Source organism: Schistocerca piceifrons, chromosome 4, assembly GCF_021461385.2.
Source record: "Schistocerca piceifrons isolate TAMUIC-IGC-003096 chromosome 4, iqSchPice1.1, whole genome shotgun sequence".
In the NCBI taxonomy this organism is placed as follows: Eukaryota; Metazoa; Arthropoda; class Insecta; order Orthoptera; family Acrididae; genus Schistocerca; species Schistocerca piceifrons.
This window is the reverse complement of record NC_060141.1, coordinates 221784292-221806346: the sequence shown is the minus strand read 5'-3', so window position 1 is coordinate 221806346 and position 22055 is coordinate 221784292. Positions and strand designations below refer to the sequence as shown.

Genomic DNA, 22055 nt, shown 5'->3' with positions numbered 1-22055 from the left:
ACGCACGCACGCACGCACACACACACACACACACACACACACACACACACACACACACACACACACACACACACACACACACGTGTGCGAGTGTATACCTGTCCCTTTTTCCCCCTAAGGTAAGTCTTTCCGCTCCCGGGATTGGAATGACTCCTTACCCTCTCCCTTAAAACCCACATCCTTTCGTCTTTCCCTCTCCTTCCCTCTTTCCTGATGAAGCAACTGTGGGTTGCGAAAGCTTGAAATTTGTGTGTGTGTTTGTGTGTTTTTTATTGTGTCTATCTACCAGCGCTTTCTCGTTTGGTAAGTCACAGCATCTTTGTTTTTTAATATATTTTTCCCATGTGGAATGTTTCTTTCTGTTTTATTCACTACAAATGTTGATTTTTATACAAAATTAAATTTAGTAACTAACTGCAAAAATGAGGTAAGTTGGCCTGAGCTATAAAAAGTAAAGTATCACCTTAAAACATAATTAGAAATATGGTAAATGTATAAAATGAGTGCTCAATGCAGGTCAGGCTGTTGTGGCTATGACAGTGTAGAAAATAAATTACTGAAATCTCGAACAACTTGTTGATCTCTCTCTTCAGTTTTGCACACAGTGATTATTAGGTTTTTATTTATAATTTAAGTAATAAAAATAACAACTCACCAAATAGTGTAGGTGCTGAGTCAACAATAAATATACAAAAAAGTCTGAGAACTTGTTTATGTGACAATGAATGACTCAGCCTCTCCACTATTTGGTGAGCTGTCCCCTTTATTCCTTAAATTATTTATATTACATTAAGTACATTCTTTAATCATTCATATTTATTTGCACAGAAATATTCTATGCTCAATGTTCAATTCTCAACCCAACACAGAAATGGCATACATGTGAATAAACTCTTGATTTGGTTGGGCAGTTGATCTTAAATGTTAATGTACATCAACTGTGAGATTGGTTGCTGGAGTATTTTCTTTTATCAGCTTTTTAACAAAGTCACATTATGAGTTTCATTCAAATAGATGAACCAGAAAACCAATCAATCATAAAAGTCTTTGTTTTGTACACATTGTCATTAATTAAATTCATTGAGAGTTGGTGAAGGTTTGTAACAAGTTTTCTTTTATTACTATTCTTATATTTTTCAGTCTCAGATAAGACAAACAGTAATATTACAAGTTTGAAGTTACAAGTATTATCAAGTCATCATCAGATGAAGTATTTTAAAAAAGGTAAAAGGGGATATTAAAACAGAAGGAAACTAAATTATAAATCTACAATTCTACATACAGCTATATGCACTGTAATACATAACATAGTACTCGTCAACTCAACTGGGCGAGAGAGGTATATCTTCTGATAACTCAGTAACAAAACAGCTTTTGGTTGTCCCTTTAAAAAATGCAGACAAAATGGCACACACAGGTAAATATTTTGATACCTGTCTTTATGTTCTTTGATTTCCATAACAATGACTTTTTTTAAAGTCTTTTCTTATCTGTTATCATGCCTCTCTTCTCCCTGCTTTTTTGTTTTTTCATTTGTTAGGATTCTTTTCAAGGCAGTTTGTACATGTCTAATAATAGTTTGATATGAGTGTTGTTTCATTATGGCAGTTTAGTACACAAACATAGCACCCAGCTAATAGTTTGCTATTCACCATTTTTGTCTGCAGGTCGACATATTCTATCCTGCTTCTGGTGCAAACCTCACTTATCTACACCGGTAGTTAAAAAATTTTGTGGTTTTAGCTTTGAGAAGGCTTTCTCTCTACTAACTTTCATTTTGTGAATTTTTTTATGTCTCTGATTTAAGATTACTCATCTTCTTATCATTATGTAGCTAACTGTAGCCTTCAGTTAGAGCAAATACAATTACATTGTAAATGCCTCTCTGGATCTGTTCAGTTGACAATTTACCATGTAATATGTTCAAATAAGTAATGTTGTGTACAGAAGTTTGTTTGCTTTGTAATTTAGATACCTAGTGTTTTGGTATCACCTTTTAACTTCCTTTTTAAACAGATCAACTGATTCAGTAGTAATTCAAAACTGGTAATATACTACTTACATGACATAAAAACTTTAAAACTGTGCCTATGCTTCCCTAAGGCAGCATACCCAGCCCATATAAGTTTATAACAAGTTTTAGACTTCTGTTTATGACAAGTGTTCTTGTTGTTAAGAAACGAGAATACTATTGTTGTCGTTTGACCTCAACATGAACCAGATTGCAGGAGTGGCAAACAACAGACCCCAAAGGAACATACTTAGAGAGTAACAATGATATTATGACTTTCTTGTTCACAGATGAGTTGCCTGTTAACATTGGATTAATAAGACAACTTACAAACAAATAAAAGTAACAGAAATGAATAAAATACCAGGTACATACAACATCTGAACATCTTGCTGCAGATTAAAAACAATAGCTACACATAGCGAATACTTACAAAGAGCTAAAATAATGTTTAATAAGGGAATAAATTAATTGGTAGCTTCATTTAAATATTTTGGTTGCAATATACCTGTTAATGAGAGTAACATGGACACCGAAGACAACTTTTAAGAAACAGTACAAACTGAATGCATGCATAAAGTGACACTTGGAAGAAATCTCTAAAAATCAGAATAAAAGCATCTCTGTTTCACGGAAGTGAAACATGGGAATTAAAGAAACAAAATGAGAGAACAAACAGTGCATCACAAATGAGATTTTTTATAAAAGACAAGGTGAGTGACTTCAATAATGTGTTTGGGACTGATGATAGCTACAGGGGACTTAATGGTGATACAATGACCAAAGAAGTACATAACTACCGGTCTGTCTCCACGGCAACTACACTTTTATAAATGCGTAGGAAGATGACACAATTGCCAACTGAGACTCTGATAAATTCAACAATTTTATTATTATTTGAATGGTCCACCCCCTAAAAAGCATTACTTGAAAGTAGAAGAAGAAAACATAAGCAGCAGAACATAACATTACAGAGCTGTTTTAGTGATTATCCACTTGAAGCTGCAACCATAGATGGAAGCTGAAGAAGGGGGATGGGGGAGGGAACAAGGAAGTCTTCATAAAAGCATTAATTGATTGATAATTAAAACTTCATAAAATGGGTGATGCCACAGGCTTACATTTTAATTGGCAAATAAACAATGAGAAAGCTTTCTGAAACAAGTGTAGGTGCACATCACACTTTCTCCATGTATTGTGTGTGTAATACAATTTGTTTGATCTGTACAGGAACTTTTTTCTTAAGAATACAATACATAAAAGCGGTATTGTTTCCACATATTAACTAAGTACCTAAATTCATCATTAAATCAATGTAACTCCAAGACATAAAAACCCATACAAAGAGTCAGTCAAGTACATCATTCAAGTTTATCCGTAACTTACTCCTCCTGTCTAGATTCATCAGTACTCACTTGTCGTCTCCTCCTTGCTGACTTTGCAGAGCAGTGTAAGTGTGTAACCTCTTTCTTATTTAGCCATGGCCTGTCCCACACCTTTACAGAGCACACTTGGTGGTTCTGAAATGACAGAAACAAGAAAAAATAACAATGAAACTTAAGCTCTAAATAGCTTTTATATGGCTGCTAAAATATGATGCAAGTGTAGAAGGGGCCTCACACTGGTATACATCTGGGATTGCATCCTGCAGTGTAATGTGAAAGTTGGGGTACTTCCATCTTGTATGCTGTCAAACAGATGTCCTGGTGTGGTATTTATTACGCCTCATATTAAATTCTTTATGTTCTTCAAACTAACTTTTGGAAAACACCTCCACAGTGCCAACATCAGCAACAGGTTAAGATAATAAATGGATAACTTCATGTATTAGAAAGTCCTCCAAAATACTTAAATAGTTCAGTCTTTTTTTTTTTTTACAAAGACAGAACACTGATCCAGAGTTCCTAAATTATTAACACAGGTAAAAAAGATAAAGCAGGATGCAGTTTGTTGAAAGAAAATAAAAGTAAAGTAGTACGGGAGAATATAAAACATTAAACTGGAAGAAAACAGACAAGTATAAAAACATACAGACGGAAGGAGATAAATAGATAATACAAAGGAAGAAGCAAATTCTGTAAATACTATTTTTATGGTACTGCAGAAAAGTTGTAAGAGCGTTTTTCTAAAACTGATACAGCGCACACTGTTAACTATGTATCCAGCACACTATAACCCCAAAACTAAGTATGCAGTCAGGAAGAAAATATAAAGATTGAAAAGTAATGGATCAGCAGAACCTAGATGGAAGTGACAAACACTTTTCTGAAGACATGTGCAGACAACCTACAAACTCCATTAACACAATAAAACAATCATACTTTAGGTATTTTCTGCAGAGCAGCTAAAGTTCATGAGCTGTGCCACTAATAAAAGAAAGGTAAAGAGAAAAGTATTGAAAACTACAGTTTCACTGCTCTATTCCCATCACCCTCAAAATTAATAGAATAAAACATGAAAGATAGGCTGATGAGTTACCTGAATAAGTACAACCCCCTAATGAAACACAGTTTAGTTTCTGAAGTAGTAGTAGTAGTAGTAGTAGTATTATCAGTCATAACAAAAATTACAAAAGTCTTAATTGAAACTCTTGACAAGGACAGCTATATCGCTAACATATTTTCAGACATGTCCATGGCTTTTGAACTGTTGACAATAAAATAACACTAAATAAAATATAGGTACTAGGTAGGAAAAAACCACAGAATTGTTTTTCCATTTTTTAAAGTCAATAAATGACCACCAATCTAGTTTTCTTAAACTGAGAAATGTGAAGGGAACTTCTGAACATTCCCGTGTGAATCCATAAGCCAGAAGCCAGGAGGAAGCAGCAAGACTACTCTACTTTCGCACATTGAAAACTGCATTTTTCTTTGAGCTGTTGACTACCCTTTCCATTTATAGATCCAGCTTCACATGGCACAAGACTATACAGATTGTCACTCTTCACAATGCATGATCCACAAGTTCTTATATGAATGCTCATACTCTAGAATGAGATGTGATATTTCCCATACCTTCCCAGTTCTTCCTGATGGAACTAGGACTTTGGTGTGTAATGTGATACATCATGAGAATAATGTGCTGATCATGAGGTTCTTCAGTGCCTTGTTAAATAGTTAGCTCATAGTCTATTTTGTGAACAGTAAGTCCGCGAAGAATAAATATGGTTCTTCCTCATTTACTACCCATCAGCTATATCAATGACTGTCCAGACAGATGAGACATGGAGAAAAAATTTCTGATGACAGAAATATTAGAGTCACTGATGAAACACAAGACTTCTAGTAGAGAAGACAAATGAAATCCTCTTGGGTGCTTACAGTTCAGCAGTATGAAACGAATCTATAAGGAACACGGAGAAAAACAGCACTAACTTCAGATTACAAAGGGAAAACAACTGTCACATTATATATAAATGATAAATTTGTACCCACCCTATAGTTGAGGTGTTGAGTTGTTGAAAGGCACATAAACAAGACTGACACCATCATTAGATTTCGAACAATGTGTCGGGTAGAGTGGGCAAGGGAGAGAGGAAGCCAGCAAGCAAGTGGGAGGGTTGGGAAGGGTGGTTGATGGCTGGGAGGAAGAGGGCAGCAAATCCATGATATAGGGCATAGGAAGGTGGCACTGGTGAGCTTGTTCTGGTTGCAGGCAATGGAAGTTGTGCAAAATGTGTGATGACATGGAGCAGTTGGTTTGGAGGAGTCATAGGACAAAGTAAGAGGGAGACTGTGGAGAAGAGGCTGGGTATTCAGGATGAGTAAAATAATATTCTTGGTGCAGAGGCGAAGTTGGGCACAGAGCAAAAGCTAGTGGAGATTGTGGAATCAATGACTGTGTTGCAAGAACAATTCCCATCTACATAAATCAGAGAGGGTGGTGTTGGGGGAAAGGATCCAAATAGCACAGCTTGTGAAGCAGTTACTGAAGTTGAGTATGTTATGCCCAGCAGTGTGTTTTGCTACTGGGTGGTTAGTTCTGCTCCTGGCCACAGTTTGGTGGTGGTCATTCTTTTAGGTGGATGGATGATTAGGGCTCAGGCCCAAATACAATATGCTGCAGAAATTACAAGTGGTTCTGTCTCTGATTGGATACTACATGCTTGTAAGAGGTGGATGTTTCAGATAGATCTTGCACTTGTTTCTCCCACATGGTCTGATCCATGTGGCAAGAAATTGGTAGTGAGTGTGGTGTATGGACATTGGACTTCCACTTTGGAGGAGTGAGAAGATTTGAGTAGCATATCTCAAATATCCGTGATTGACTACTTATCATCAGCCAGGTTCACCAGCGCCACATTCATACCCATGTGCTTGCTGCCTCTCCCTCCCAGCCACCAGTCACCTCTCCCCAACTCTCCCTCCTACTCCCCACCTCCTCTCAACCCAGTCCCACGTCCAATGACATAACCTCTCATTTCAACTGAGCTGCAGTACTGGCAGAATGTAGGCAGCCAGGACATATAGCCATGCACGTGTACAAGTGTTCTTTTTTCCTCTGTAGAAAGCTTTGTCTGACAACATTCTCAGTCTGAATCATGTATCTAGTTGTGATTGCGAAAAACTTTCATGGATGAATACTCATAGTGAATTGAAACAGAATGAATACACAAAGTCAAAGAGAAGGTCTTCAGCATGGAAACCCCTTAGGGTCCTATCATCAGAATGCAACAGACATATTGCTTCTATTTTATGTACATCCATCTTCTTAAGGATACTGAAACAGCAGCTACTATGTTTATGTGCAATAATAATGCTGCCTTCAGCTGTAAGTATTAGTTTTTCTTTATTTATGAAGGTTTCAGTGTACAGGCCACTGTCGTCAGGCCCGCAGATACATTAAATATGTGACTCATTATAGTATACAAGAAACAAAACCATTACATTATAGTGAAGACATCAACTAGAGAAAGTGTCTCCATTGTAAAAATGTGTAATAATTTTTGGAGAACTAAACAGTCTATACTGCTGGTATGTAGGGTTTTTGAGGACTGTATGCTTTGTGTGTATAATATGACAGTAACAGTCAATTAGGTTACAGTTGAAGATGTGTGTTAGAAAACTATCCAAGTAAGGTAGAAACACTATTTGTAATACCAGAGGAAAAATGCTCCTGTCAGAGCACAAAATAAAGGCAAATATGTTACTCTTTAAAAGACTGCCAGAAAAGTGGGGAACTAGCTGGTCCTCATTCTGCCTTCCTCCATAAATTTTGATATGTGAACATATTTGCTCTCTTTTAACACAGAACATCCTAATTCCTTTTAATCAGTCTCTCTTTGTAACTAAGCCTTCATATTCAGCACCCTCTCTCTTCTAATGTCTCATGGGCATTGATGACAGTCTGTAGACAGCACTGCTACAATCTGCAAGTGCTGCTGTTACTGCTGCAAGGACATGCCCGCTGTGCCCATCTATCAGTGCTCACCTTGGCCTTTTGAAACCAGTGGTGCAGCAGCTCTGCATTCAATCATGATTCATCTGCACTGTTGTACTAACATTTCTACACAACTTTCTACTGGTTCCAAATTTGCTTTGTCTTCAGTTTTGATTTTTGTTTACTTGTTGGACTTATTAATCTGGTGTTCCATTTCACTGTTTGCCATTTTCTTGGTCAAGAAGTTGGCTGTCACACTCCTGTTCAAGGAGAAGAGTTTGTTGCTGCCAAATTGTTATTCGCATCAGTTCCATGGGGTCACACTGAACCTTGAGTTCCACCAATACCAAAAGCAACTTGGTCAATCAACCCACTCATCAGGGATGGATTTGCAAGGACTTAGTTTGTAAAACTTTCTATGCAGATTGAGCCAAGACACAGATGTCCTATTGGCTCCGAGTCCAGAAGTACGCACTGCAGCCCTCAGACTAAACAATCCTTCCTTGTATGATATCTTGAAAATTGCGCATTCTTTCAGGATCACACAGCCACCCCAAGAAGTGGTGGTCCAGCTGCTGTCTTGGGGCTGGAATACTCATAAGCCTTTTTCCCAATGGTAGCATCATGATTCATCAGTTTCAGATGTGCCAGTGGTCTCTGAACAAATGTCACACCCTGTCGGCATAAACAGTGAGGTCTCCCATCAAGTCATGACTGCTTCACAGCACATCTGCATGTGGACTGTATGGATCACTGGGCACACTTCACCCATTCCGGAAAAGATGAGCATGTCCGAGCCGAACTGTCAGTCATCAACAATCTGGAAAGTTAGACACTACTTCACACATGCGTCAACGGACTGAGCATGAACTTCAGGCAGTTGTTTCTCCTCAGGGCAATCCTTCCATCACTAAGTTGTTTACCACCCTAATAATTGTGAACCAGGATGTCCACTACCAGGTGCACAAAGGAGCTATCGTTTCCTTGATTGACCTACAGACGTATGCTTCCTTGGTTCCCCTGCACTGGCCTCCCTAAATGTTAGGGGATGGGACATGGAAAAGTGGTGGCATGTAAGCACAACTAACATCTGCAGCAATTTTAACTGACGTGTTACGTATATGAAGTACTATTAAAAAAAAAAGACTGTTGCGACAAGACATCCACAGCCCCTTTAGAGGGTGCTACGAAACTGCGAATGCACTGAAATTAAAAATGAACAATTTTACTGTCAACTCTGCAGTTTTTGTTACTGACCAGCTAGTTGGCAGTGACATTTGTGGTGGCATTTGACTCACAGCAGCAGATGTGGGAGTGGATGGGGGAGGGAGTTGTCATGAAAAAATATTCTAAAATAGTGACTGCTTGAGTGACTGATGGCCTACATTCCTGACGACATCTCACCTTCACTAGAGTGATATGCATGAAAGGGCATTACATGAATAAAATTAGTTTCAATTCAAAGGTTTTTGAGGTTGTTAGGCAGATTAATCACAGCCACAGTGACATTTATCGCCTTTTGATGGAGGTATAGTGCAGAGAAGTGATATATAAAAATAACTGGAAATCACTGGTATTAAGAGTGTAATCTATAGTTTTGGAGTTTTAGACTAATTTGTGACAATTTTTTTTTAATTGTATTGATCACAAAGTTTTTTTGAACAGAATTCAGCTATTTAATAGCCATCATAATCATCAGAATCTATAATAGAAGTAAAAGAAAAAAAGCATCACTATATATTACATTATGAGATTAAAAAAACCAAGAGGAAGAAATGATTACATAAATACAATTTACCTATAACATAAATACAATTTACCTACATTCTTGGTTGTGTGTAAGTATGCAGAGTATATACACATTTTTAAATATATAACTGAAAGAAAAATCTATTTATTTTGGTAAAAACAATACGTAATGAAACTGAAACCGCAAAGCAAATCTAACATGAAGTAACAAAAAGAAGTAAAGTAAAACATTTAAAATAACATACAAGAGACCTATATCAATGAAAATGAGAGATAGCACGATTTATACTGGGAAAGTAGTGAAGTGGAGTGGTCATCACTAGGATGTGCAGGCTACTCGCAGTTCCATGTTAATTTATCTTAGCTGTATTTCTTGTTGTGCTATTCAAGGTAGTGGATGTTCCTGCAGGAACAGGTGCACTGCCCCATATTATGTGTCCACACAGAGCTGTAGATGACAGAAGCACTGCTGACCTCCAGAAGCCTTTGACAGCATGTGATGACGCTTCACACTAGGAATTCAAATATCAGAAAATAAGTTCTTCAAAGATTTCAAAATAAAAGTTTTGGCTCAAATCACTTTGGTTGTTAAGAACATTATCAGGATGATTTCTCTTACTGCCAAAAGTCTCAACTTCCTCCAATATGCTGAGATACATACTTTTGGGAATGGTGTGCAAAATTTTCAAATTAAGTGTTACATCCATTAGTCTATGTTTTTGATTTTTTAAGTGATCAGCAAATGCTGTTTTATTGCAGGTACATGTGTGTTCCTTAAATCTTATTTCAAAAGTATGTCCTGTCTGCGCAATATAGAAGCAGCTGCAATCATCATTGTTATTTTATAAACACCTGAATTAAAAAACTGACTGTGCTGCTGGCCATTTTTATGGGAAAAATGCAGTTGTAAACCATTGTTAGTTCAGAAGCATAATTTGTGAAAATAATTTTCAGTTATATATACTGTAGCCATTGTCAACCGAGATACAAAGGAATTAAAGACATTAGATAACAGGGGCTTATAGTAGCCACAGCAACACAATGGTGTCCGTTCTTTTGGACATGTCCGAAAGAACAGACAACATATACATAATTAAGGTGAGGACAGCCAATGATCCCTTCAGTGCAAATGCACACCATGCTCGTATTCTCACAGTAATCGGTGAAATGCCACAAGCAACGGGGAAATGGGCAAAGGCCACTACACCTGTAGTGTGTGGGTAAGTTGAGAATTTGGATCTGATGGGATGAGTGCAAGGGCAGTCCATGCATTTGCAATGACCACTGTGTCCAGATGGCATAATGGTTAGCACATCTGTCTAGTAAGCTGGATACCCAGGTTTGAATCCCGGTTCAGCACAAATTTTCGACTTTATCCATTGATCTAAACCTATGCCCACTGGCAGCTAATGTCTTATAATCCTTCATGGTTTAATTTTCAATTGTTTGAGACATTACCGACATTCAATCACGACATATTTTGTTTTCTTGCCATCAACATTCTTACATTTGTTTCCATATGCTGTGTTCCACTTTTTGGTCTTGTAATAAACATTCATTATGCCTTTACTTTTATATTAATTAGCACAGGTTATTTGTTTAAGAATTTTGAGTTCTTTATCTATTTCTTCTTGTGACAAAGGGATTCGTGCATGTAATGGATCATCAAATTCAAGAATTATTTTTTATATTATGAGGATGGCATGATCATACACGATCTGTCTGTGGTGGTGGGTTTTCTTTAAGTTAGTAATGTCGAGAAAGGCTAATATCTAACCTCCATATATCATCGTCCCAGACAAGGGCATACTGATCATTAAAGCAAGTTTGGTTATGAGGGAAAGTCAAAAATTAAGGAACTTTTGAGGAAAGGAATATTTATTTATTTATTTAACCTGGCAAGATTAGGGCCATCAGGCCCTCTCTTACATCTAACCAGGCATTCTACTTATTTTACATTCATATGTTTTAGTAGGCATGTTAAACTACATCTAGTACAAAAAGTGAAATAAACAATTTGAAAGGTACACCTGGAAAAATACATACATATAGAGTTTATATTCTTAGGTCACAAGTACTGTTATAATTAGACATTATTGAAGAGACAGATTTTAGATAGGAGTGCTGGCAGCAGGGAGTATGAGGGAGACTCATGGTGAAGGGAGGAGAAGAATAGAGACGTAATGAAACATAATTAAGGAAATATAAAGGAAAAGAAGATTGCATGGCTAATAGAGATAGATGAAGAGGAAGGCATCTCAGGAGCAAGATAGGAGAGGCTAGCTTTGCTATTTGACAGATGAGGGGATTGTCCTTGTACATTAATTTTGTGGAGAACTTTATGAGGATGATAGTAGGAAATGCTTCAACTTCTTCTTAAAAGCAGCAGGAGATCGAATTTTGCGCAAGGTAAGGGGCAGTTTGTTCCAGAGGCGGACAGCGGCAACTGAGAAGGAGTTTGCAAAAGTTTTTGTTTTGTGAGTGGGCACAGTTAGGATACCAAATAAGAGTGACCTCGTGTTTCGATTATGATGACATGACAGGTTTTTAATCTCTGAAGCAAGGTACTGGGGTGCTTGCGCGACGAGGAGTCGGTGGAGTAGACATAGATTGTGGTAGTCACGCAATTTGTCCGGCTGCAGCCACCCTAGCTCGGAGTAGGAAGCACTAACATGATCATATCAGCGAATGTTGCAGGTGTAACGCACACAGGCATTCATGGTTAGCTCTAGCCGTCTTTTGTTTTCACTACTCATGCCTTGTTGAATCACATCACAATAGTGGAGGTTCGGTAGAACGAGTGCATGCACGAGCTGGCATTTCAAGTCCTGTGGAAATATGTTCCGAAACTTTTTGAGAGCATAGAGACAAGCAGACGTCTTTCGGCACACTGCGACTGTATTCTCCGCCCAGTTGAGATGCTCATCCAAAGTTACACCCAAGTTCTTCACTGTTTTCTGATATGGTATTGGAGTACCATCGAGCAGAATAGGAGGTAGCCGTTCGCGGAAATCTGAACTTATTAATTTCTGATGGGCTATTAAGATTACTTGCATCTTTTTTGCATTTTGTTTAAGCCCCAGGTTTTTCGCCCATGTCACTACTGAAGACAGATCATCATTCATCTGAGCGATTGCAGTGTTTACATCTTCAGGTCTGACGCTTAGGTAGAGCTGGAGGTCGTCGGCATAGAAACGATATTTACAGGAGGACAGAACCGACGAAATATCGTTGACATATAAAGAAAACAAAAGTGGTCCTAAGACTGATCCTTGTGGCACTCCCGAGGAAACATGTTTCCAGGAAGATTTTTCATTTACGCAGACAACACATTGCTGTCTGTCTTTTAAGTAGCTTTCAAACCATATCATTGCACTATCAGAGAAATTAATCTGTTGCATTTTTCTGAGCAATATGTCAAAGTTAACAGTGTCAAAAGCTTTGCTGAAGTCCAGTAGCGTCAATATTGTTGCCTTTCGATTGTCGATGGCATATTTCAGGTCATCAGTTACTTTAATTAGAGCAGTGTTTGTGCTGTGATGTTTACGGAAACCGGATTGAAATTTGTCATATAGGCTGAATTCATGCAAGTGTTCAGTGATTTGGTCATTAACAATATATTCAAGTGCTTTGGAAACAGCAGGCAGTATGCTAATTGGTCGGTAATCACTAGGCAGTTGCGGGTTTTCGATCTTAGGGATGGGTCGAATTAGGCTTCTTTTCCATGCAGTGGGATATATTCCGTTCACGAGGGAAAAATTAAATATGTCAGTTAAGACAGGTACTAAGATATCGGCAACATTCTTAATCATGGTTATACCGATACTGTCGTTGCCTATTGCATCAGAAGAGATTCTCGTTATTGCTTTTCTTGCCGTATTTGTTGTTACATGTTTTAGATGGAAGGTATCGTTGTTAGTTATCCTGTTTGGGGATTCTTGTGGACGGTAATTATCAGCTGTGTTGGTATTCAGAGGTGCAGAGAAGAATTCATTTAATTCGTTAGCTGACACATGAAAAGTAGTTTCCGATTTTGCCTTTCCGACCCCCAAGCTACGGAGATTCTTCCATAGAGTCGTGGGCGTCAGATCGCTGCATACAAGGGAGCGAGCGTGCCTGATTTTAGCATTGCGAATGCATTGTTTCACTCTGTTCCGTAGCTTTCCATATTCTTCGAAACGCTCAGGTTTCGGATCTGCCTTGAAACGCCTGTGGGCAGCATCCCTATTAGTCATCATTTGACGTAATTAAGCTGTCAGCCATGGAGCAGGAGATTTTCTTACACGGATTGTGCACACAGGTGCATGTTTGTCATAGAGGGCAGTGAGTTTATCACCAAGTTCATTAATTTTGCCGTCGATTGTGGGTTTTCTGATTATTTGATGCCATGAGATTTCTGAGCAATCGGCTGTTAGAGTGTCAAGGTCAATACGTTTCATGTTCCTACAAGTTATGTAACGCGATTTGATCCTTGGGGGCTGCACAGAGTAGGCCAGGAATATTACATCATGTGCTGAGAGGCCAGGGGCCGATGTTTGACCAACATCTCTTACTTTGTCAGTCTGTTTCATTGCGATTACGTCTATAAGAGTATGACTGTGCGCCGTATGGTGTGTAGGTTGTAATCGAAGAATGTTCATGCTATTGCAACTAAGCAGTCTTCTTAGGTTTATTGCGGAGGGAGTGTCTCTTAGCAGGTCTATGTTCAAGTCACCCATTACGATGACATGTTCGTATTGACACTGAAGTGAATGGAATTCCGACTGGAAGGAACTCATTGAGCTTATTTTTTGCGGCTTGTACACGACGCCAGTCACGAATTTCCGACTTTGTATATTTATTTTAATGAACATGAATTCAGCCTCTTTTTCTTCAGCAGGATTTGACGTACGTAAGACTTTCGCTTTGAGATCTGTTCGTATATACACGCCGACCCCGCCACCTCGCTTTTTTGATCTGTCTGCCCTAAGAAATGTGTACCCTGGGAAATGAAAAGATGCAGAGGATATGTGTGGTTTCAACCACGTTTCGGATAAGAGGATTACGTGGTAGTTTAGTTGGTTGAAGAGGAGGTTAAGTTCTTCGTAATGCGCAGGTAAAGACTGGATTTGCAATGAGCTGCTAAAAGCTCTGACGCGTTCCGCTGAGCAGCCTGGAGTAGGGTGGCAGACTGGTTTGTCCCTTTGTTAGGCACTACCTGCCGCGAGGGGCACTGGCCGCTGCTTCCGCCAAGTGACATAACACAGGGGTGTCCGAGATTTTGCGCGCCCTGTTTGTGACGCCGCGAGTGCCGAAAGAAAGGCGACTGCTAAAGATTTCCTGAGGTTGCGGGAGTATAGAAAATGGATTAGTGGCATTCGGTGCAAGGAGAATATGACCAAAATAGTGACGGCTGTGTGTCACTGTGTATCCTATGTCGTAAGAGGCGAAATGTAATTAGCGTATTTGAAACAGCTTAGGGTGGAAATAAGGGAAAGGGGAGTAATTTAAGAGGCCGATGCTGCCAGCAGAGAGAAGTAAGCTTAATAATTAATAGATTATCGTAGGAAGCTAGAATTAAACTGAAATTTACTAAAGTGATACTGGTAGTGATTATCGTAGGAAGCTGCAATTAGATTGAAATTTGCTAAAGTGATACTGATAGTGATTTTTGTTATGAACAATTTATACCGAAGAGATGGGTGATTAATGAACTAAAGGAGAGACTAATAGTTGCAATAGAACTATTTCAGAACGGAAGAGAATAAACTGAGAAAATGAAAAGAGTATTAGCAGTAACTAAAATTAAGTAATGGTTAGAGCTACAGACACAAAAAAATAGTGAAAAGTTAATACAGTTACAAAAACAATTAGTTGAAGGTACAAATATGGGTATAATTAAAAAATTAATAAAATTACAAGACTATATCTGAGTATTGGGGCTGTTACAATTGCAAATGGTGTTAAGTTTGCACCTTTGGCTCGAGTAGCTTCACTTAATACTATTCAGTTCTGTCAGGTTTGTGACTGTCTTCTTTCCAGCTGCTGTCTTAATGATTACTCTGCCATCCTGAGTCCACACATTCTGAAGACCGAAATGGGATATGGCACTGTTTAAAATCTTCAGCCGTTCGTGTGTCAGATCTTCCCTTATTGTAAGCCCTGTCCTTGCTAACTTCTTCTTCTGGGTAAAGATCTCTGCCCTTTTTCGGTATGAGACAAATTTATTTATTATTGGACGAGGTTTGGTGGCACCTGGTAGTTTTCGTTCCACCCGATGGCTCCTGTCAATGTCTGCCTTGGTCACTTCAACGCCTAATTTTTCACGCGCAACCTGTATAAGCAGGTTGTCCGTGTCTTCTTCCTTATTTTCTACTACTCCAAACAGTCGTAGACTATTTCGCCTTTGGTACTGTTCTAGTTCGTCAGTTGTGCCAGATAGGTTCACTTCCAACTCTCGTGCCTTTTTCTCGTATTCAGACACAGACTTTTTTAGTGCTGTAATTTCGGCAGTATTGGCCTCAACGGTTTCACGCATTTTGGCCAATACTGCTGCCATTACAGTATCTGATATAGTGCCTGCTATCAGATCGAGATTGTTTTTGTCGCGAAGCGCAGCGTTTACCTCAGAGTGGACCAGCTCCGCTATACCGGGAGCCGCGGCCGCACCTTCCGCCAAGAGCGGGCCAGCCGCACCTGCTGCTTCCCCATTGCTGGACGCGCTGCTGTTCACTCTTCTGTTTACCATTTTCTCGAAGATATTGGCGGAGCACAGAAAAACAAATAGCACTACTGCACAGAACACTGTTGTTTATTCTAGTGATAGGAAACTAAAACATACATTATTTTTCTACATAACCTCCCTGCACTCCAACACTCTTTGTCAAGCATTTCAAGAAGTTTTTTTATTGCACATGTAAACAATTTTGCACCATATAAGTGACATCTGCATTGGTTGCATATCATCTTCCCTTGAGCACTATCTTTAATGGTCCAAGCATATGAAAATTCACTTGGAGCCAGATCTGGACTGTATGGCCGGTGTTTTAGCAATTTGAATCCCAATTCCTTTATTGTTTTGGCCGTCCATTTGGAAGAATGTGGCCGAGCATTATCTTGCTGCATGATGACATCTTTTCACAGTTTTCCAAGATGATTGTATCTCATTGCAGGTAAATACTAGGAGATAAGTACTGTAAAAATCATTGAATTTATTGAGATCTTTCAAATAACTTTACCTTCAATTGTTCTACTTATAATAACAAAATATACTAACAAAAGAAAGGCGTAACTATGGCAAGCAGCATGGCAGAAATTTTTATTAATTTTTGGAAAATGAGTTCCTTATTTTTAAACAAAGTACTATATATTTTAAAAGACATGTGGGTGATGTAATTTTTCTGTACAAAGACAGAGTGTCTCAAAAAACTGAAAATTATTTTCGAAAATTCAATGTAAAATTAGTCTACCATACTAACAACACTTTGCAATTTGGTCTTTGCCATAAAACAGGCCACAATCGTGGTAAATTTTCTAATTCAGGCATTTATAAAACTATATGTGATGATTGCATCTGTTTGTATATTGGGCAGACAGGACATAGTTTTGCAATAAGATTTAAAAAGCACGCATATACTTGCAGTAAAACAGCACATGGTGATAACTTAAGAAATCAAAAACATAGAATAACAGTTGTAGCACATAATTTGAAGATTTTGTGTCCTGCTCCCAAAAGTAAGCATTCTGATCATGTTCATACCAAGAAAATTGATTTAAGCAAAAGCTACTATTTTGAAATCTTTGAAGAACTTATTTCCTGATATTTGAGTGCCTAGTGTGAAGTGTCATCATGTGCCATTGAAGGCTTGCGAAGGTCAACAGTGCCACTGTCATCTACAGCTCTGTGTGCATGCACAGTACACAGGGCAGTGGCCCAACTCCTAGAGGAAAATACCTTGAATAGCACAACAAGAATTACACTCAAAATGAACTAATGTGGAGTTACGAGTAGCCTGCACTATCTAGTGATGACCACTACACTATCTTTCCAGTATAAATCATGTTATTGAAAAGTTGTCATAATTTACTTAATTTTGTTATTTCATGTCCAATTTCCTATCTATTTTCATTTTCATTACTTGTTCTAATCACAAAATATATTGGAATATAAGGAACAAACTCAAACATTTCCTCAAAGTTTTTTTCCCCCATTTTCTTCCTATATAGTATTAGTTCTAGAGCCATCACAACAATTCAATTTTAGAATGATTTTTGTATAAGGGCACATTTGTGTGGGAAGACCCTATACCTCGAAGGTGTTCTCTAAGTTTTTGAAACAGATGAAAATCAGATGGGACCAAGTCAGGACTGTACAGCGGATGATCGATGACAACGAGCCCAGTGTGGTTAATTTTTGCAGCTGTCACAGTGCTTGTGTATAATCTGGTATTGTCATGTCGAAGGAGGAACGAGTGCTCCACATGTGGATGAACTCTTCCGATTCATGCTTTCAGTTTTCTCAATTACAGCATATTGTTTCTCATGCACTGTCATAGTTACATTACACACTGCCATGTTACATGACAATCTGAAATCCTCTAGCAACAGAGAGTTGCAACTCATGTCAGCGAAGTAGGAAAGGTGAGACATCCAATATCTCAATCGACATTGAGAACAGAATAAAAAATTTGGCGGCATTACTTATCAGCACACCGTCACAATCAGTTTTATTTCTTGAACATTTTGCTAATTTCTGATCAGCTATAAACTGTCAGAATTCAAACAGGTTTTTCATATGGCTAAATATAAAAAAGAATATTTTTTGCCTACTTATATAATAATGAGAATGTTTAGACAACTATACTTTTACATGACCCTCCTTTTAATTACTTTGTATAATTATCTGTACATTATACATGTACCAATGACCGCTAGGATACCATTTGCATCATATACATACTGGTTGAGTCATGCATGGCAACCCTGGCTGGTTTTATTTTTACATGGTTATGACATACTGCAGTGCAGCAGAGTGAGAGATGTACTGGGTTTATGTTATAATTTTTATTTCTTTTTTTTATCTTTTAAAGTAATAGATAGTAAAGCTATTTCTTTTAATTACGTTGACTATTTTGAGGATGGCTATTGTATCCAAATTGTCATTTTATGTCAGATTCTATTTTGTGGCACTTCCAATGATGTTCATGTGGAAGTTTTGTTGAGTTGAACAAATGGAACTCTTTAGAACCTTCTGGTAGTAACTACATGTGCAGGACAATATTTTCCCAGCCCTGTGTTTTCTGAACAGTCATTCATCTCTGCAAGGGTGTCCACAGAAATTCATCCAAGAAAGCAGGTTTACTTTATGTTTTAAGTTTGGGGTAAATTAGTAACCAGGCAATGCTGGGCAATTGACAAGTAATTTTATAAAACAGTATAACAACTATCAGACTTGTTTCCTATGAAGAGAGATGACTTCTTTCTTTATTTTTCTGAAATTATGTTTTATGTTTCATTTTATTCTGTTATTTTTCTTATTAATTTCTCCACTTTTAATTTATTTTTATTGTGAAGTGTGTATGAGAAACTTGAGAAAAAAATTTACTCCACAGTTAATTGCAAGTAACATTTTAAAATATGATGTAAGTACAATATTTACACATTACTATGTCAGATATTCCAGTTTATACATTCTCAAAAAATGTGCAAAGGCACGGACACCTGTCACAAAATGTGTTCAAGTAAGCTAATAAGTTGTTAAGTAATGAGTATGAAACTTCATGTACCCAAATAGATAATAATGAAATGTTGTGTTCCTTAAAATTGTTTCCATTGGATCTCAGTGTACATTGCACATTCAATTAACTGATTGTAAGCTCTAACATACTAATTCCCCTTAATGCAAGGTTATTTGATTACAATAACATCACAGTGGAATTTTGCATGCTAATATAAACTGGCACAAGAAAGGATGGGAAAGTAATGCACAATAATTTTTTTCTCTACTTGTATTGCAGCTAGAATTTTGAAATTTCATGGCAATGTAGTTTGATGTTTAAACTACAGAGAGTATTTTGTTTTCATTTGCAGTTCTAGCAACAGAAGCCTGAGCTATGAAACAAACATGGCGCACATATTACCGTTGTCAAATTGTGAAGAGCAGCAAAGTGTAGTTTGATATTTGTGGGCTAAAGTGCATAAACCAAGTGAAATTCACAGAGACACACGTGGCACTTATGGGGACAGCTATATGTGGCATAGCAATGTCTCCTTGTGGTTTCTATTCTTCCAAGGGGGTCATGTGAACCTTAGTGATTTGCCACATTTCAGTATGTCTGTAACAGCTGTAGCCCCATACAATGTTGGGGCCATTGAGGCAGCAATCTTGAATGACTGTCACCTGCAAACGTCAACCTAATCACAGCGGTTCAACATTTCCTATGGTGATGTGTAAGGTACTGTTCATGACACATTGAAATTGGGTGCCTAAGACCCTGACAGACAACCACAAGGGGCAGCAAATGATGACAAGCTTAGATGACTTTACACATTACCCTACAGAAGGGCATGACTTTCTCAAATCATTACTAGTGATGAGTTGTGGCTGTACCACTACACATCTGAAACCAAGCAGGCCTTTACAGAGTGGAAACATGCTGGCTCCCCAATATGAAAAACATTCAAAGTGACTCAATCTGCTAGGAAAGTGTTTGTGACAGTGTTCCGGGATAAGCATTGTGTGTCATTGGTGGACTATGCTCAACATGGGACCACTGTCAATGCTACAGCCTACATTAAAACTTTGGTTAAGTTGCATCATGCCCTTCATGACAAATCACAACATTAATGCTGACAGTGTCAAACTTCTTCATGACAATGCTCATCCCCATGTTGCTGAATCTGTTCATGAGAAAATCACCAAATTTGGGTGGGAAGTGTTCCAGCATACAGCATACATTCCAAATCCTGCACTGTTGGTCTTTCATTTGTTTGGTTCCATGAAGAAATTCCTGGCTTCCCTATGCTTTGTGACGGATGTGGAAGTGGCATCAGCAGACCACAGATGGCAATAGCCCAACTAAATGGACTTCTACAAAAAGGGCATACTGAAACTGGTACCACGTTGGGAGAAATGTGCTGAGAACTTGGTGACTATGTAGAAAAGTAGGTAAAAGATTCAAGTTCATTTGTGATTTTTTTTTCTTTTGTTTTGCTCCCTATTGAATCTTTTGGTAATAAACTTATTGTGCCTTACTTTCCGATCTTCCCTTGTATTATATTCCACTGGCCTTACTGGACGACAAATGCAAAACAAAAAGAGAACACCTTTGTGAAGATTTTCCTGATACTTCCTTTCAATCTGTTTTATTGTTGCAAAACTCACCGATCCGTCCTTCAGACTGCATTCTGTAGCAGCTTCGCTGCTTCTTTTATCACAGTTACTATCACCAACTTCAAACTGCAGATAGTACAAGGTTCCAGCGACCACCTGAAGCAAGTTACTTATTAGTAAAACTGATTAAAGTGCGACGTACAAAGCACTGCTCCAGATCTTTCAATTTATATTTAAAAGTTAGCATCAATTACAACTTCTCACAATTGCAGTAACTACTTCTATACTACAAAAAAATATTCCATGGATTCATCTGCTCACATATACAATGTGGAATTGAGATTTGGGGGTGTAGCATTTGTAATGCACATTGAAGAGCCAAAAAAACTGGTACACTTGCCTAATATTGTGCAGGACCCCTGGGAGAATGAGGAAGTGCCACAACACAATGTGGCATTGACTCAACTAATGTCTGAAGTAGTGATTCAGGAAACTGACACCATGAATCCTGCACAGCTGTCCATAAATCTGTATGAGTACGAGGTGGTGGAGATCTCTTCTGAACAACATGTTGCAATCCATCCCAGATACACTCAATAATGTTCATGTCTGGGGAGTTTGGTGACCAGCGGAAGTGTTTAAACTCAGAAGAGTGTTCCTGATGGAGTTTCATATTGTCCAAGTCCATCACAATGCACAATGGACATGAACAGATGCAGGTGATCAGACGGGATGCACACGTATGTCACCTGTCAGAGTCTTATCTAGACGTATCAGGGGTCCCACATCACTCCAACTGCACATGCTCCACACCATTACAGAGCCTCCACCACCTTGAATAGTCCTCTTGTGACACATAGGATCCATGGATTCATGAGGTTGTCTTGATACCCATACACGTCCATTCACTCGATACAGCTTGAAACAAGACTCATGTGACCAGGCAACATGTGTCCAGTCAACAGTCCAATGTCAGTGTTGACAGGCCCAGGCGAGCTGTAAAGCTTTGTGTTGTGCAGTCATCAAGGTTACACGAGTGGACCTTCGGCTCCGAAAGCCCATATCGATGATGTTTCATTGAATGATTTACACGTTGACACTTGTTGATGACGCAGCATTGAAATCTGCAGTAATTTGCAGAAGGGTTGCACTACTGTCACAATGAATGATTCTCTTCAGTCGTCATTGGGCCCATTCTTGGAGGATATTTTTCTGGCTGCAGCGATGTCGGAGATTTGATGTTTTACTGGATTCCTGATATTCACGGTACGAGGAAAATCCCCACTTCATCACTACCTCAGATTTGCTGTGTTCCATAGCTCACGCGCCAACTATAACACCACATTAAAACTCACTTAAATCTTGATAACCTGCCATTGTAGCAGAAGTAACCAATCTAACAACTTTGCCAGACACTTGTTGTCTTATATAGGCATTGCTGACCACAGCACCATATTCTACCTGTTTACATATCTTTGTATTTAAATACACATGGCTAAACTAGTTTCTTTGGCACTTCAAGCTCTAGAATAAATTGATAAGAATGACTGTCAATCTAAGCTGATGTCAGCCCTTTAGAGAGTATTTTATTAAATATATTTT

The 22055-nt window shown here is 38.3% G+C and overlaps 1 protein-coding gene across 1 annotated transcript in view; it reads right to left on the bottom strand.

Moving 5' to 3' along the window:
* LOC124794887 (multicystatin) overlaps positions 1–22055 on the bottom strand; it is a 189125-nt gene that overhangs the window by 104755 nt on the left and 62315 nt on the right. The window contains exons 6-7 of the mRNA XM_047258583.1: positions 20505–20609; positions 3427–3531 (exon numbers count right to left, since the gene is read on the bottom strand). Coding sequence (XP_047114539.1) covers positions 3427–3531; positions 20505–20609 — 210 coding nt within the window. The remainder of the gene's footprint in view (positions 1–3426; positions 3532–20504; positions 20610–22055) is intronic.